At 44.3% G+C, this 17,259-nt stretch overlaps 1 protein-coding gene across 1 annotated transcript in view; it reads left to right on the top strand.

Moving 5' to 3' along the window:
- The first annotated feature begins 2,983 nt into the window (after positions 1–2,983).
- The window catches only part of FNBP4 (formin binding protein 4), a 61,571-nt gene continuing 47,295 nt past the window's right edge, over positions 2,984–17,259 (top strand). The window contains exons 1-3 of the mRNA XM_085881837.1: positions 2,984–3,263; positions 7,571–7,671; positions 16,259–16,430. Coding sequence (XP_085737963.1) covers positions 3,131–3,263; positions 7,571–7,671; positions 16,259–16,430 — 406 coding nt within the window. The 5' untranslated portion in view covers positions 2,984–3,130. The remainder of the gene's footprint in view (positions 3,264–7,570; positions 7,672–16,258; positions 16,431–17,259) is intronic.

Genomic DNA, 17,259 nt, shown 5'->3' with positions numbered 1-17,259 from the left:
AAACTTTCAAACCGCGTGCCAGAAACAACAACCACACAGGCCGTTCCTTTGCTCTCGCATGCCCATATGTGCGTGGCTGTACATGCAAAAAAAAACTTTCAAACAAACACACAGGCCATTCCTTCGCTCTCATAAACGACGACTGGATTGGGGCATTGTGTTTATCTATAAATGCGGATAAGAAATCGAGAAATTATTAGAATACAGTAAGTCATCACTATCCAAAAGTAGTGCGTGCCCGTACGGAATGTTCACATCATTCCACGAATTATCGCTTGCATTGAAGTAACAAGTGCTGTGATACTTACACACAGAGTTAATTAAAATCAAGTTTACCTCCCTGTCTTTGCTTGCCATGACATTCGCTGCCATTTACCATTGGCGCTCCAACCCCACGGTAACTAAGGCACCGATCGATCCCCATCGCAACCAGCACAGCACGTGACGTCATTGTCGGCCGGCCATGCACCGGCCTACGCAGCCACGCCCACGCAGCAACGTGTTCTGTGATTGGTAAGTAAATGGCGCATCGGCCACGCCTACGCAGCACATGTTCTGTCATTGGTGGGTAAATAAATGGCCATAACTTGGGAATCACTTGTCCGATTAATATCAAATCTTGAAAAGGCTCATACTCAGGTCCCCAGCAATATAGCTGGCAAGTTTCAATTAGATCGGACCAGTGGTTGTCGGGAAACAGCGGTCACAGACACACAGACACACAGACACACAGACACACAGACACACAGACACACAGACACACACACACACACAGCTGGAATTATAGATAGATGAAATGAGGTCAATGAGATGACAAATGAAGGGGTTGAATGCAGACTGCAGAGCAATGAGTAAGGAAACCCCTCGTTGTGAATCGTTTTTACCACCAAATTGAGATGTATTTCGTTGGCAACATGTCGAGTAGAGCTGAATTCCTTAACACTTCCAAAGGCCACAGCGTTTTGACAATTGTAAACAAAAAAAAAGTTGTGCACTTTTTTTGATAAATTATTTTCGGAACAATTTTTCTTTAATAAATAAATAATAATAAAAATCGTCTCCATGTACATTGTACACACCTTTATCTCGTTACCACCTCTTCATAAACAACATCGCTGAGGAACCGGCGCTTCTTCTTCGTTTCCTCGTCCTGGGCAAGAATACGGAGGCTTTTAATGGCCAATTATTCAATTAGCGCCAACGTATTTTGCCTTTTCGCAAGGAAAAACACGAGGAGAGAGGAGAGAAGAGGAAGAGGAGAGGAAGAGGAGAGGAAGAGGAGAGGAAGAGGAGAGGAAGAGGAGAGGAAGAGGAGAGGAAGAGGAGAGGAAGAGGAGAGGAAGAGGAGAGGAAGAGGAGAGGAAGAGGAGAGGAAGAGAAGAGAAGAGAAGAGAAGAGAAGAGAAGAGAAGAGAAGAGAAGAGAAGAGAAGAGAACCCCGTAATGGCGAACGCGGCTGAGTTTCTCTTCCCCATTGACCACGGCTACGCAGCAATGCTTCCTGTCATTGGTTGATAAAAAATGGCAGCAGCAACGGTTCCTGTCATTGGTTGGTAAATAAATGGCCATAACTTGGGAAGTGTGGTGTCGTGGTAGTGGTGCTCCAAGGCAGACACGAGCGGGGGAACAGTTCAACCCTGCTTTATTGCACGAGCGGGAGCGTGAGCGTACGTTTCCCGTAACTCCCCTTTATTACGTACTCGATGCACTCTACAAGCCACACGACTTACAGGCTCCCAGGCCACAACGGCTACAGCAACTACTATGACGCCTCAGGCGGCGCGCACTCCTATATCCCGCGCAAGCACGTGATCACGATCTAAACCACTCCTCCACCACGCTCCCCACATCATGCCCCGCCCCCGCAGGCCCACCACACCACAGGAAGCACTTGTTCGATTAATATCAAACCTTGAAAAGGCACATCCTCAGGTCCCCAGCAATATATATGGCAAGTTTCAATTAGATCAGACCAGCGGTTGTCGAGAAACAGCGGTCACACACACACACACACACACACACACACACACACACACACAGAAACACACAGACACACACAGACCCACAGACACACACAGAGACCCACAGAAACACACAGAAACACAGAGACCCACAGAGACTCACAGAGACACACACAGAGACACACAGACACCCACAGACACACAGAGACACACACACAGACACACACACACACACACACACACACACACACACACACACACACACACACACACACACACACACACACACTGCTGGAATTATAGATAGAAATAGATGAAATAAACGGGTTTAACAACATAACGGAAGAAGAAGAACTATAAGAAGAAGAAGAAGAAGAAGAAGAGGAAGAAGAAGAAGCAGAAGAAAAGAATGCTCTGAAATTCAGGAAAGTGCAATTATTGCATCTTATTATCTTCTTCTTCTTCTTCTTCTTCTTCTTCTTCTTCTTCTTCTTTTTTAGTATGCAGCAAAAGGCTGTGGGGAAGCATCATTTGGTGCGGGCAGTTCTGTGCCACTGATGCAATGCCCTCTGTCGGTGAGTGCAGGAATTTGTAATTTGTTTTGCGTACCGGCGATAGCTCGCCCACTCTTCGCAAAGGAGATTGTGGGATATTTAACTTTAACGTCCACCAACTAAAATGCTGGCAGACGGGACTCCCAGCTTGACGTCCATCCTGGGGCCTCTCCATCCATCGACGCCTCTCCTTGCCTGCAAAACACCAAGATGACAGTTTGTGCAATTGTTGGTTATTAAAGATGTCGTGCAGGATAAACATTTACAATTGCATCCTCCTCCTTTAAATTTGTTTTCCTCTTTTTGGAAAGCAAATAACAGCAACGATGGTAGTTATGCGAATTTTCAGAGCGTGCCATTTGGTCAGCACGTTTAACGCGGTGCATGTCGTCATGGTGATGTAGTTTGCAGCAGTGTCTTTCGTGATATGTTTTTCTTTCCTCAACTTTTGCCAATTAGACCGTTCTCGCACGCCGGTGGAAGTGACGGTGTTTAATATCACGTTAATAACGAGCACGGGAGATCGTTCCTAACGTCTGCACATCGAGACGGTGGAGAGAAAGGAAGAGGGAATGTGGATAACCCGACCAACGAGGCCCCTCAAGGAAATCAAAGAATGGGGAGGAAGAATCGAGTGACCGAGACTGTGGGGAAACGGAGGCCAGTTCTTCAGCTCGACGATTCTTTAAAGAAAGACTGCGACAGGTTAAAGGAGGACAAGGTGCGAGAGAAGCCCGAGAATGAACCTGGTAAGCTTGTCGTCGTCGTCGTGCGGGGATGCAGGCCGGACTGGGCCGCAGTTGGTACAGTCGTAATAACCATTCGAGACGATGGTGTTTTTGTGTTAAACGCCCCACTCTAATGAGGGGTGATTAAACATGAAAGTCGTGCTCATGTTGTGGAGGTTCATCTGTTGTACGTGTTCTCTTGGTGGAACTGTTAATGTGTTCGTGTGGAAGGCGTGAATGGTCGAACCACACGGAACACTAATTATTCATTGGTTCGTTGAATGAGATTGTGATTACATTTTCTCCTTCTATGAATAATGGGTAGGTTTTAGTAAAGTTATGGAATTGAAAGGAAAGTCTCTTTTATTCGGTTACTCCGACTTGAACCTTTTTTTTGGTACAAAACGTTTTGTGGGTATCGGGGAGGGGTTTTGGTGGGATGGGGTGTAGGTTTTTGTTGGTTTTGAGAGCGGTGGTGTGTAGGTTTTTTTTTAGGTTTGGGTGGGGTGTAGGTTTTGTAAGGCTGGGGGTGGGGTGCAGGATTTGTAGTGGTGGGGTGTAGGTTTTGTAAGGCTGGGGGTGGGGTGCAGGATTTGTAGTGGTGGGGTTTTGGTTTTGTATGGTTTGGGGCAGGGTGTAGTTTTTGTAGGGTCGGTAGAATCCCTAATATGGACTCGGCAAAGCCTAGAAGCGAACATAGAATTCTTCTTACATTCGCTTCTTAAATATATCAAATTAAACGTCTTTTTGCTATGAAAAAATAAATATTACCTTCACAACAACTACACCACCAAGAACAGGATCTCATCTGCAAAAATAAATATTACCTCAACATTACCTTCACAACGACAACTACACCGCTGAGAACAGGATCTCATCTAAAAAAATTAATATTACCTCAAAATTATACCTGCACATTACCTTCACAACGCCAACTACACCACCTAGAACAGGATCTCATCTGAAAAAAAAAAAATCCTCAACATTACCTTCACAATGACAACTACACCACCTAGAACAGGATCTCATCTAAAAAAAATAAATACTAGAAGTGAACGTAGTATTCTTCTTGCATTCGCTTCTGACTTTACCTACAACTTGTTCACAACTGTATACGCAATTTCCGGTTACTTCAGAATTAGTGATCAAGTAACGTAAATCACGATTAAAAATTATTTTTTTGATGATGCGGGAAATATCTTTATTAAGATCAGTGGAGGAAATATACACCATGTCTGATATTATTTGGGTCTTTCATGTCTCCGACGATGCCTTTATCTCCCGGCATGCATCATTCCCAATGACAAAAACCAGAAACAAAAAAAAAAAAAAACGGAAGCAAAAGGGTCATAGCCAATGACACGGATTCCAAATTGCCAGGGTATTGTGTTGTTGTTGTTGTTGTTGTTTCCTATTCTCTCATGTGCACGCGTTAAGTAATATTCACAAGATAGAAATAAAACCCAATCGTGTTTATACACCGCACAGCATTTTAAAAAAAAAAACGGAAGCAAAAGGGTCATAGCCAACGACACGGATTCCAAATAGCCAGGGGTATTGTGTTGTTGTTGTTGTTTCCCATTCTCTCATGTGCACGCGTTAAGTATGAAGCTCACTGCGTTCGCTATGAACTCAGAAGTAGCCACATGGCACGTCCCAAAAATTTCTGGTCACGTGGGTCATGGGTGCCAATTTGTATCCATTAATGGCTCATTATAAGCCTGGTGTTGGTTTCGTGGTTGGGGTGGCGGCTTGGGATCCTAGGGTCCTGAGTTCAAGCCCCCTTGGCTGCTGAATTTGTACACACCAGGAGGTTCACTCAGCCTGTTATCCTTCTGAGGTTGGCAAAATGAGTACCAGTGTACTGGTAAGGGGGACACTGCATCAGCGGCATAGCTGTGTCCCAACCAATGATGCAACCAGCAGCCTCAAGGCTGCACTCGATAGAGAGAGAATGGCTCATTGAATAAGCACATGATAGCTCATCGTTCTTTTTAAAAATGACAGGATACTGTGTCATTGAATGCACCAATCAAATAGAGAAGGGTTTCAAATTGGATAGATTCCCTGCAGATGCTTGAAGGAAAAAAAAAAAATTGGAAAATTAAGTTATTTGTCTCGGATGGAAATCCACTTCGGGGTCGTTTCTATGCCAGGTAAGTTGTCGTCCCAAGTGTGTGCATTTATGTGTGGTGTTGTAGCCATATTGTAATTGTTAGTTGGGTGCAACTCAAAAACATATGACTAATCATGGAAACATGTATAGACTAGAAGGGCACTCGGTAGAGTGCATACCTCTGCCACAAAATGCCTGATCCACGAGAACATATCGGGCCCAATACGTTTTTGAAATATCATGCTATACAGTACTATATCGTTTTTGGCCCAATCTCACAATGGTGAAGGATCACTATAAAGAATTATCATATCCGGATCTGGATTTGAATCTTCACCAAAATTGAATCAATTCTTCCTTGATACTCACCCAACATGTCCACCAAGTTTCATTCGAATCGGTCCACAACCTTTTGAGATATCGTGCTATATATCGGTTTGGCCCTATCTCTCAATGGTGAAGAATCACTTCAAAAATTCTCGTAGCAGGATCCGGATCTTCACCAAAATCTAATCAGTTCGTCCTTGTCACAAACCGAACCTGTTCACAAAATTTTATCCGGATCCGTCCACAACATTTTTGAGATATCCTGTACACAAACAAACAGACAGAAAGGGGTGAAAACATAGCCTCCTTCACCTTCGGTGGCAGAGGTAATAATTTACGACATCCCAAGAGCATCCTGGTGAAGGTGCTTAAAAGTAAACACGTCACTTGTGTGTCTGGAACTGTCTCACGTAAGCCTATTTTTTTTGTTTGTTTGTTTGTTTGTTTGTGCAAATTAGTCTTATTGCAGTTAACATTGGTTTAGCCTGAGTTTGAATCCCTACCCAGCTATAAACTGTCATCCCAGTGTTTCACAGGAGGGGTGATGATTCATCAATGTGTGTCTGCCGTCTCTGAATGCACATCAAGTCAGGTGTTCTGTGCGCCGGCATTAGTTGGTGAACGTTAAAGATCCCACTGTGTCCTTTGCCAAGAGTGTGTGAGTTATCGCCGGAGCCATGAACAAATTACAAATTCCTTCCCTTAACTGCTGAGAAGGCAATGACAAACCACCCAGTATCACCCTTGCTAAAAAAAAAACCTTCAGCATCCATACCAAGACCTGCCTTCAGCAGAGCACACAATCAATCAATCAATCAATCTTCCAAAGCTCTTTCTTCTTTTTTTTTTTTTCACTCACAATTTTTATCTCCTTTTGTTTTTTTTTGTTTTTTTAATTCTTCACACTCTTTATGGTGTGTGCCTCCATTTCTGTCTTTCACTTTCCTGCTTTCAATTTTCTGCATTCTATCACTACTCTTGTGTTTCTTCTACTCGCACACTCTGTACACCTCAAATAAGGCACTCATCAGTGTGAACCTTTACACATGCAGTTCACTTCATTTTGCTGCGGTTTCTATGATGTGTTTTAAGGTTAAATCAATTCTGTCTGATTTTATGCTTTTATTTGGACCTGTTGGAAGAATGTGGAAAAGAAGCAAAACAAAGCGTAGACAGACACAGACAGATAAACAGATGCAGACGAAACCAAATAATCTTCGTTTGTATACAGCACAAGGATGGTGGGTATTATCATTGGCTGAGGGTGTGGCTGTGCCGCTGATGCCATCCCCTCTGCTAGTTAGGGCAGTAATTTGTAATTTGTTCAGGGTACCGGCAATAGCTCGCCTACTCTTCGCGAAGGACACAGGGATCTTTAACGTCCACCAGCCAATGCTGGCAGATGGGACGACCGTTTTAACGTCCATTCGGGGGACGGTACACACGTTGATTGATGAATCGCCATACCTGTGAAACGCCGGGATGACGTTTTAGAGCTGTGCCGGGCTTCAAATCTAGGTTACACAGCTTTGAGGCGAGTGTGCATACTTTAGGCCATCCTGTCAGCAGACCAACCAATATATAGTACATATTTGTGAATCTTCAATTTTTCAATTAACAAGGTGAGCCATTAAGAGTTTTATTTGAACGTTTGTGTGAATTGCTGTTTTACCTGTCCTTTCTTTTGTCTGCAATTCTGAGTACAATTTGTCTGTGACAGTCTTATTTCTGCAGCTCTTTTAAGAACATGACCTGTGTAATGAAGTTGTATTGGTGAAAATTATTTTAGCAGATTGGCTCCTTTTAAATTCAATTTTTCCTATGCTTTTGGTTTTTTGTCCCGTCGTATGAAATTTTCTAATCTCTGTTCGTATTCCTCTTTCAGTCCCTGCAGGCCTCAGCTTGCTGGGAACTTACGAAGACAGTGATGATGAAGCGAGTGGTGAGCCACTGGACCTGGATAGCAAACTGGCTGACTTCATGGCGGTATGTGAACTTCATACTTATTTCTGTTTCACACTTGCTCTGATAAACAAACACATTTTCTATCTCGATTAACCGTCGAGATTGTGGAAATGAATGTGTATTTCAGTACAGTGTGTTCACCAAGTTTGAATAGAACTGTTTCGGAGACTATATGAGGGAGCAAAAGTTAGAATTAACTAGATTTATTTCCCATCCTCCTGGCTTGGTTTATTTGAGCGTAACTTATCTGTGCTGAAGTGATAGTCTCATCATGTTACAAAAGCCAAGGCATTATCAGGCATTTAAATTAAACTAACTTTATATACAGTATGCAAGCTACTGAAAGTATTCCACACACTACTTGTATGATACCACGAGTATTGGAAAAGAGTATATTTACAACATAAGTTGCACATCAAACTACATGTACAGTAGTAAATGCAATGACACCTCATCGTGCTTCATATACAGCATTAAACAATGCAATGATGCTTCACACACCTGTCTACTTGTCTGGTGCTCATTGTAATTCTTTTAGTGAAGTGCATCTTAAGGGAATGCTGAAAGCAACCGAGCAAAACATGCTTATTGATAGACACCATGAAAAGTTTTTTTTTTATTTTTTATTTTTTATTTTTTTTTTCAAGTATTTTGAGAGAAGTGAGATCAGAAAATCAGGTAGAAGTGATCCAACTTTAATGATGCATGAAATTATCATGGTAAATGTCCAAATTCCAGCAGATAGAGGCACCACACATGTAGAACTACATTTGTAGGTAGTAAGAAACCATATTGAGTGAACTGCATTATACCTATCTATTTATTCATAACAGTCAGAGTTTGTGTAACAAGTTGCAGATGTGTATGATGGACATGGGGAAGTATCCACAGGATATTGGGTGGTTGAGGGGTTGGGAGGAAATCAAATGAGTGGAGGTGAGCTTTGATTTTGTGAATTGGACAAGGAAGGGAGTTGTTGAAACATTGGTGACCTTGAGGAATTGAATTAAATTAGGGTGGAGGGAGTTAAGCGGAGCGAGCAAGACGTGAAGGGAGATTGTAGAAAACCTAGGCCACTGACCTGTCTGAGGGAGAGTAGTTGGCCCTCTGCTTCATCTTGGGAAATGTCAATGATGTTCAGAACTTTAGATCCTGCTACATCGAAGAGAGACTGATGTGAAGCTGTGGCACCAGCCCACAAGGGATAGTTGTACTCAATTGAGCTACAGACAAATATTTTGTAGCTATGAGAAGTTGATTTACCAAGGAAGGGTTTTGTACGAGAAAGTGTTTGGACTCCACGACTGATTTTGGAGGAAGCTTTGATATTTGATCTCATTCAGGAGCAATAGTTCATGGTGAGGCCCAGATGTTTGAAAAACTGATTTTCTTACATTTGGAAAGGCAGTGTTGGATCAGTATCTGATTCTTTCCAGGTCATGTCGAGTTGAGGCTGGCTTTCCAAATACTAAGATTCTATGATTGATCGATCTCAACAACCTGCATCTGGGTGTAGTCCAAACTTGAATTGATTTATAAGAATCAGCATAACACAACACAACTGTACACCAAAGCAGAGCAAAGGTTGGATGTCTGCTCTCACAACCCCCTCCCCCCCCTTCCGGCTCTACCTTGCCACTTGTTAAGTTGCGATTTTTGTTTAGCTGTGGTGTAGATGTTACTTCATGGTGGTTGTGAATGACAGTTGGGTTTTAGTTATCCTCTGAATGCAAGTGTTGGTGGTTACAGAGAGTGATTTTATGAATTGTTTTGTAGACTTTTATCGAAGTATTGCTGCAGGGACGACGATGGGGGTTAACGGGTGGAGGGGTGGGGGTAGGTTAGATTAGTTATGTCATTAATAAATGTTTAGCATAAGTGTGTGGTTTCTGTGTAAAGTGATAGGGCGTGTGTTGATATTGCTCCAAAATGTGTCTAAAAGCCTCCGACTGTTCTGGCCTCATTAATCCTCGAAATGGTTCCTTCGGTAATCTAAGTGTGCTTTTACAAAATCGTTTTACCACCTCCACAAGCCACTAAATCCCACACATCCCCCCACCCCCACTTCATATACAGTTTAGCATTGTCAGGTCAAGCCAGATTAGATCTGTGACTTGCTACAGTTACCATGTAAGCCTGTACTACCCTGTTTCATGGTCGGGTTGTCTGCGACTAAACCATCTTGCCCAACAGTATTTCTGGTGAGCTGGCTGTATAAATATGGACACTCAGCAGGATTAAAAACAAAACCTGTCAAAAGGAGGAGGAGTTCCTTCTGAGCCAACGACCATCCATCTCTAGTACCCAAATGTGTCTGTGGATGTCCTCCTGCATTTGGGTTACTTTTTTTATTTTTTTTTTTAGAGTTGGTGGCAGGATTTGCACTCCGGCCACTGCAAAGCACTTCATTCCGCAAAACCAACAAATGTTAAATCTAAAACCCCACTCTGTGGGAGTACCTCCTGTGCTGCTGCCCTCCGCAGGGCAGCTCACCGAATGACGGGATTGGGGCAAATGCGACGGGACCCCCACTCTTTGATGAAATGAGGAAAACCATGGGGTAAACCTCCAGAGTAAGATGGTGGTGGTGTGTGGCAGAGTGGTGCTGAGGTGTCATCCACCAGACGGTGGTTTCCTTGGGTTAACGTGAGGCGGTCCCTTTGGGTGGGTGCCTAGAATGTCCTATCTCTAAGAGAGGATGATCACCTGTCTGTTATCATCTGAGCTCAAGGGTTTGAACATCGGTGTTACAGCACTCTTTGAAGTTCGGCGACCAGATAGTGACGAGATCATGGCAGGTGGTTACACCTACTATTGGTCTGGTCACTCTGATGGTTACCATGCCCAAGGAGTTGCTGTAGCTAAGTCCAATAAGCTGACTCCAATGATAATTGAGGTAACACCGGTCAACGAGCATATTATGAGACGAAGGATTCGTCATTCCTTGGGTGTCATTTCCCTGGTCTCTGTATATGCCCCAACTGAGGTGAGTGATGTAACTGTGAAGGATTCATTCTATATGGCGTGCTCGAGTCTGTGGTTGATCCATACCCCAGGCGAGATATTCTTCTCGGCTTGTATGGGATTTCAATGCATCAACTGGAACTTATGGGTATGGTTATGAGACGTGTTGGTCCCAATGGGTCTGGAACTGTGAACCAGAATAGCACCAAGTTCCTTGATCTTGCAAGAAGCCATGGACTTAGGGTGGCTGGTTCATGGTTTCAGCGCCCACATGCTCATCGCAGGACTTGGTGTTCCAACGCTGGTGGTGTAGCAAATGAGATTGACCATGTGCTCGTTGATGGTCGCTGGAGGATGATCCCGAACTGCAGGGTTGACTGGAGTGCTCAGTTCCACAATACCGACCGCAGGCTTGTTGTAACAACTATGAAGTTGCAGCTTAAATCCAGGAGAATGGTGCCATCCCAGCCTTGGCTGTGTTTTGGCAAGCTCAAGGATGAGAGGATAGCAGAGGAGTTTACAAACAGGATGAGTGGAGATTTGGGAGGTCTGGGTGCTTTGGAGAATCCTGAAGAGTTGTGGAGTGCCTTCAAGACCACTGTCCATGATATTGTCGGTGGATGTCTTGGAACTCATGGTAGGGCGAAGAAGAATTTTGTCTCCCAATGGACACTGGATACCATTGACCAGAGTCGTAGGGCCAGGCTTAATGGCAGAGCTGAGCTATTCACGGAGCTGAGGCATAAAACTGGAGTGTGCTAAGGGTCAACAAGGAGCTCTATGTTTGAGGAATCTGTGAGGGGGTAGAGCATCATTTATGGTCAAGTGATTGTCGTGCTGCTTCCAGGGGAATTCGCACATTGCGTTCCTCCAAGCCCGTCCCTCGATGTACTGCAGCTAGAGTGGACGGTGGTGGGCACTTGACAAAGGAGTCCAAAGTGGGCCGGTTACTTTGAGCAGCTGCTCCAGGCTCATGCACCAGCTGTCGTGTGTTATTATCCCAATTGCTGCCCCTTCAATCAACTGGCAGGCTGCAGTTGAAATAAGGTAAAGCTCCTGGGATCTGTGGCATCCATGCTGAACTTCTCAAGGCTGGTGGTAAATGCTGTACTCATGTCGTTGCTTGCAGTTCTGTGCTCCACCTGGAACACAGGCATCATCTTAACTGACTGGAGGGCCCTTGTCCCTCTCTGGAAAGGTAAGGTGATCGCCAGGACTGCAACAATTACTGAGGGGTGACGCTGCTCTCAGTGCCGGGCAAGGTCTTTGCTCGGATAATTCTTGATAGGGTTCACCACCATCTGCTTGCACACCAGCGACTAGAGCAGCCAGGCTTTACACCAAAGAGGTCAACGATTGACTGTATCCTTGCTCTTTTGGTCTTCACCGAACGCAAACGAGAGTTTTGGCAGGGGCTGCTTGCAGCCTCTGTTGATCTCTGTAAAGCATTCGATTTAATGAATCGCAATGCCCTCTGGAGGATTCTTGGTCTTCGTGGGGTACCACCAAAACTGAACTATACTCTGGTACTGAGAGTGCTGTGAGATGTGTTGATACCATCTCTGACTTATTTCCAGTTATTACTGGAGTACCTCAGGGGTGTTTACTGGCCCCCACACTTTTCAGCCCTTGTATGGACTGGATTCTTGGGAGGATGTCAGAGAGATCAGGCTGCGGTGCATCGTTTGGGAATGTCAAGATCTCTGACCTTGATTTTGCATATGATGTAGTCATCTTTTCGGAGACTTTGGATATCCTTTTGGGGGCCCTCAAAGTGCTGAATGAGGAGTCTGAGTCGCTGGGTTTATGGGTTTCCTGGGTCAAAACTAAGATCCAGGCTTTCATTGACATCTTGGATGCTGCCATCTTGTTTGTACCTGTTTGTGGTGAGGATGTTGAGGTCACGGAGAGATTCACTTACCTTGGCAGTGATATTCATGTCTTTGCTGGCTGTGAGCCAGAGGTCAATAGACATCTGGGTCTACCGTTACATTGGTCGTCAGGTTTGGGGTCAAGACACGGGTCCAAATCAGACGGCCGTTACAGTGGTATAGCACCATCTACTATTTGAAATGTTCAGTATATGCACACACACACACACACACACACACACACACACACACACACACACACACACACACACACACACACACACACACACACACACACACACACACACACACACACACACACACACACACACACACACACACACACACACACACACACACACACACACACACACACACACACACACACACACACACACACACACACACACACACACACACACACACACACACACACACACACACACACACACACACACCCACACACACACACACACACACACACACACACACACACACACACACACATACACACATACACACATACACACATACACACATACACACATACACACATACACACATACACACATACACACATACACACATACACACATACACGCATACACACATACACACATACACACATACACACATACACACATACACACATACACACATACACACATACACACATACACACATACACACATACACACATACACACATACACACATACACACATACACACATACACACATACACACATACACACATACACATACACACATACACACACACTTTTAAGGCCATTTCCCCTGCTAGAGCAGGGTTAGCCTTGCAGGCCCCATGACAATCTTTTCCACTTTACCCTATTTTCTGCATCCCCTCTTGTTAACCCCATCACCCACATTTCTTCTTCCACCAGCTTTAGCCAAGTCTTTCTCGGCCTTCCCCGTCCTCTACTTCCTTCTATATTCATTTCCATCACTCTTCTCACCCGATCGCTTTCATCCTTCCTCAACACATGACCCAACCATCTCAACCCGTTTCTCTTCACAACATCCATCACAGGCTCTATTCCCATTATCTTCCGCAATTCATCATTTGTCTTCCTCTCTCTCAACAAGATTCCACCCTTTCCACCCTTCATTGCTGCTCTTCCTTCATTACCCATGTCTCACTCCCATAAATCATAGCACTTCTCACACATGTGGCATGCACCTTTCTCTTCAACTTCAATGACATTCCCCTCCTTGTCAGCATGCCACTCGGTTCCCAAAACTTCTTCCATGCATATCTCACTTTAGCAACCGTCACCGAGTCTGATCCACTTTCTCCATTCAGCATGTCGCCTCGGTAGCAAAATGTTTTTTCACACCTTCCAACTTTATGCTGTCTCCAAGATCCAACTCATCATTTCCTCCATTTGAAACTCTCTCTCTGCACACCTTCCACTTGAATATAATAGCTACCACACTGGTTAATGACCCTCTCACTCCGCTACATTTTTGATGAACCCACTCGGTGCACATTTAACATTGAATTGAGTTCACTCCAACACCCTTCCTGCACACAGCACATGGCCACTTTCCAGTTCTTTTCACCTCACCACATGTTTTGCCACTTACTTTCACCTTCGTCTTTCCGATGTTCACCTTCAAACCTTTTGCTCCCATACATTCCTTCCACTTATTCATCTCCTCCTTCAGTCCATCCCTACTCTCCACAATCAACACCAAATCATCTGCATACAACTCCCACGGTAACCCCTCCTTTGCGCTCTGAGCCAGCCCCTCCATCACAACAAGTGGTAGTGGACTTGGTACCGACCCCTGATGCACTTCAGCCTTCACCTCAAACTCACCACTGTTCCCATCCTTTTTCCTTTCAGCTGTGCACACATTCGTGCATTTCCATCACTACTTTGATCAACCATTCCTCACTTCTTCAAAGCCCATGTCGCTACTTTGCGTGGAACCCTCTCAAATGCTTTCTCCAAATCAACAAACTCAAGAAGCGACTTCTTCCTTTTCTCCATGTACTTCTCCTGCAACTGCCTTACAATAAAAATCACATCTGTCGTTCCTCTTCCTGGCATAAATCCAAACTGCATTTCGTCAATCTTCACTTCCTTATCCTCTTCTCCAACACCCTTTCCAATACATTCATTCCATGCTCCAGTAATTTTCTCACTTTATATGAGCCACAGTCAAGTGTCACCTTTCCTGTTGTACAAAAGGACAAGGCTACTCAGTTCCCAATCCACTGGAATGTGGCCTTCTTTCACCACCAGATTACAAATCTCTGCCATTCTCTTCACATCCAAACTTCCCACTGCCTTCAACATATCTCCCACAACTCCAGTCGACCCTCCCGCTTTTCTACTCTTCATTGCTCTATCGCTTCCTCCACTTCCTTCTCAGTTATTTTCTTTGCCAGTCCTAAAATTGGATTGCTTTCTATGTTGCCATCTCATTCATTCTCTACATTCAACAACCTTTCCATATATCTATCTCTTCCATCTTCCTTTAATTCCATCTGGGTCTACAACGATTTGTCCCACTTCATCCTTCAAGCAACTCACCCCCGTCACATCTCTTTCGTTATCTGCTTTTCAATCCTAAATACCGCTCTCTGACCCTCTTCCGAATCCAAACGTTCTCTGAGTGTTTTCCTCTGTGCCCCCTTCGCCTTTGCTCCCTCTTTATTTGCAGCCTTCTTGGCTGCCTTGTAACTTTCATACACTGCATCTTCTGCCATCGTACCCTTTGCCTTCTGCCTCTTTTGACTTCTTGAACTTCTTTCTCTTCTCAATCCTCTTTCCAACTTCATCCCACCACCATATTTCCACGTGCCTCGGTGGTCCTTTTTTTTTTCCTTCCACATATCTCACCGACTCCCAATAGACTATCTTTCATTGACATCCAACCACTTTCAAGCTCAACCACATCATCCTCTACCATACTTAACCTCTCTCTTAATGCCTCCTTCACTGTCACCTCTTTCAACCTCCACACCTTCATCCTTGGTACTTCACCCGCCGAGCTCTCCTCGCACCTTTCATCCTTATGTTGCAGACGACCAAATGGTGCTGTGAAACAGCCTTCTCCCCTGGGATCACCTTTGTGTCCCGGAGGTTCCCTCTATCTCGCCTCTACACCATCAGGTAGTCAACAATTGTCGTCGACCCACCTGACGTGTATGTGACAAGCTTATTATCTGCTTTCTGGATTTGAGTATGACAAATCAACAAACCAGCTCTATCGGCAAACCCCAAGATTCTTTCACCTTCTCCATTCCTCACACCATATCTGTAACCCCCATAGACTCCCTCAAAACCATCTGTACTCATTCCCACATGTCCATTCAGGTCTCCTCCTACCACAACTTCCTCATCTTTCACGTTTTCCATAAACTTCTCTATCACACACCAGAACTTGTCCTCTTCATCGCTTCGACCGACCTACAGGGCATATCCTGAGATGACATTCACTAAGAGCTTTCCAATCACCATTCTCACCATCATCAACCTTTGTCGAGTATGATATTCGTAAATGGCTGTGCTGACAGCTTGGTGCATTGGTAATGGTGACACAAATCTTTCTATTTTGGAGGTGTGCATAAATTGCACAGGTAGATTGAAAATGTTTTGTTGTGGTTATTACAGTGGCACTATCGCTGCACAAGTTTGTTGTAAGTTGTTAGCCAAGGTGTATTTCATCAGTGATTGACATTTGAACTGTAATTTGATGACATTTTTATGGAGGAAACTGTTTGTTTACTTTTGACAGGAAATCGACGCCCTTTCAGTTCCACCACCACCATGTGAGCCTGAAGTTGTTGAAAGCAGCACAGATGATCCAGCCGAACACGTCGGAGGGAAATGTTTGGATGTGGAGACTCAGCATGGTGTGGAGGCACCAACAGCATGGCATTATGACACGCACAATTCCGCTGCTTCCTGTACGTACACTTGATAGATCAAGTTGGGTTTTGAATATGTAGAGTTTGCACAATGTATGAGTTGGCTTTTAATCTACTGAAAACAGTTGATGACCCAGATATGAAATTAATTTTTGGGCAATTTGGGTTCCTTATATACATGCGTTCCGAAGTTTGTTTATTTTCATTGTAAAATGCATGGTGCTTGCATGTGTCTTCTCCACTATCGCACAGAGAAAATACAGCTTGCCTTATTTACCTCTGCCTCCGAAGGTGAACGGAGGTCATGTCATCACCCGCTTGTCTGTCCATCTGTCTTTGTCTGTGAACAGGATATATCAAAACATTATGGGGACACATTTGGATGAAACTTGGTGGACTGGTTGGGTGTGTTTCATGGACGAATTGCTTCAATTTTGGTGAAGATCCGGATGTGTATGCGAGAATTTTTAAGCGATTTCCTCACCATTGAGAGATAGGGCGAAAAACGATGTACAGCACGATATTTTAAAAAAAAGTGTGGACAGATTATGATAAAACTTGCTGGATGAGTTGGGCAGTTGACAGGAACAAGCCGATTTACATTTGGGTTCAGGTCCAGATGCAGATCCAGCCTATCAGCGGGATATAAAACGTAAATTGTTCATTTTGTCAGAGGAATGTGCTCCACTCGGTGCCGTACTAGTTGCCCTCGCCAGAGGAGAGGGTATTGCATTTGGTTCCGTTTGGCCACACACAATGTGAGTCGGTGTATTAATTACGCAAGACCCCAATATACCTTTCAAACATTTAGAACCTTCAGACCCTTGAAACTCTTTAGAATCCCAAGATCCTTTTAGGACCCCTGAGA

The sequence above is a fragment of the Eptatretus burgeri genome, chromosome 5 (genome assembly GCF_056783735.1).
Source record: "Eptatretus burgeri isolate ZD-2024b chromosome 5, Ebu_testis_v1, whole genome shotgun sequence".
In the NCBI taxonomy this organism is placed as follows: domain Eukaryota; kingdom Metazoa; phylum Chordata; class Myxini; order Myxiniformes; family Myxinidae; genus Eptatretus; species Eptatretus burgeri.
The sequence above is the reverse complement of the archived record's forward strand: the minus strand, read 5'-3'. Positions and strand labels throughout refer to the sequence as shown.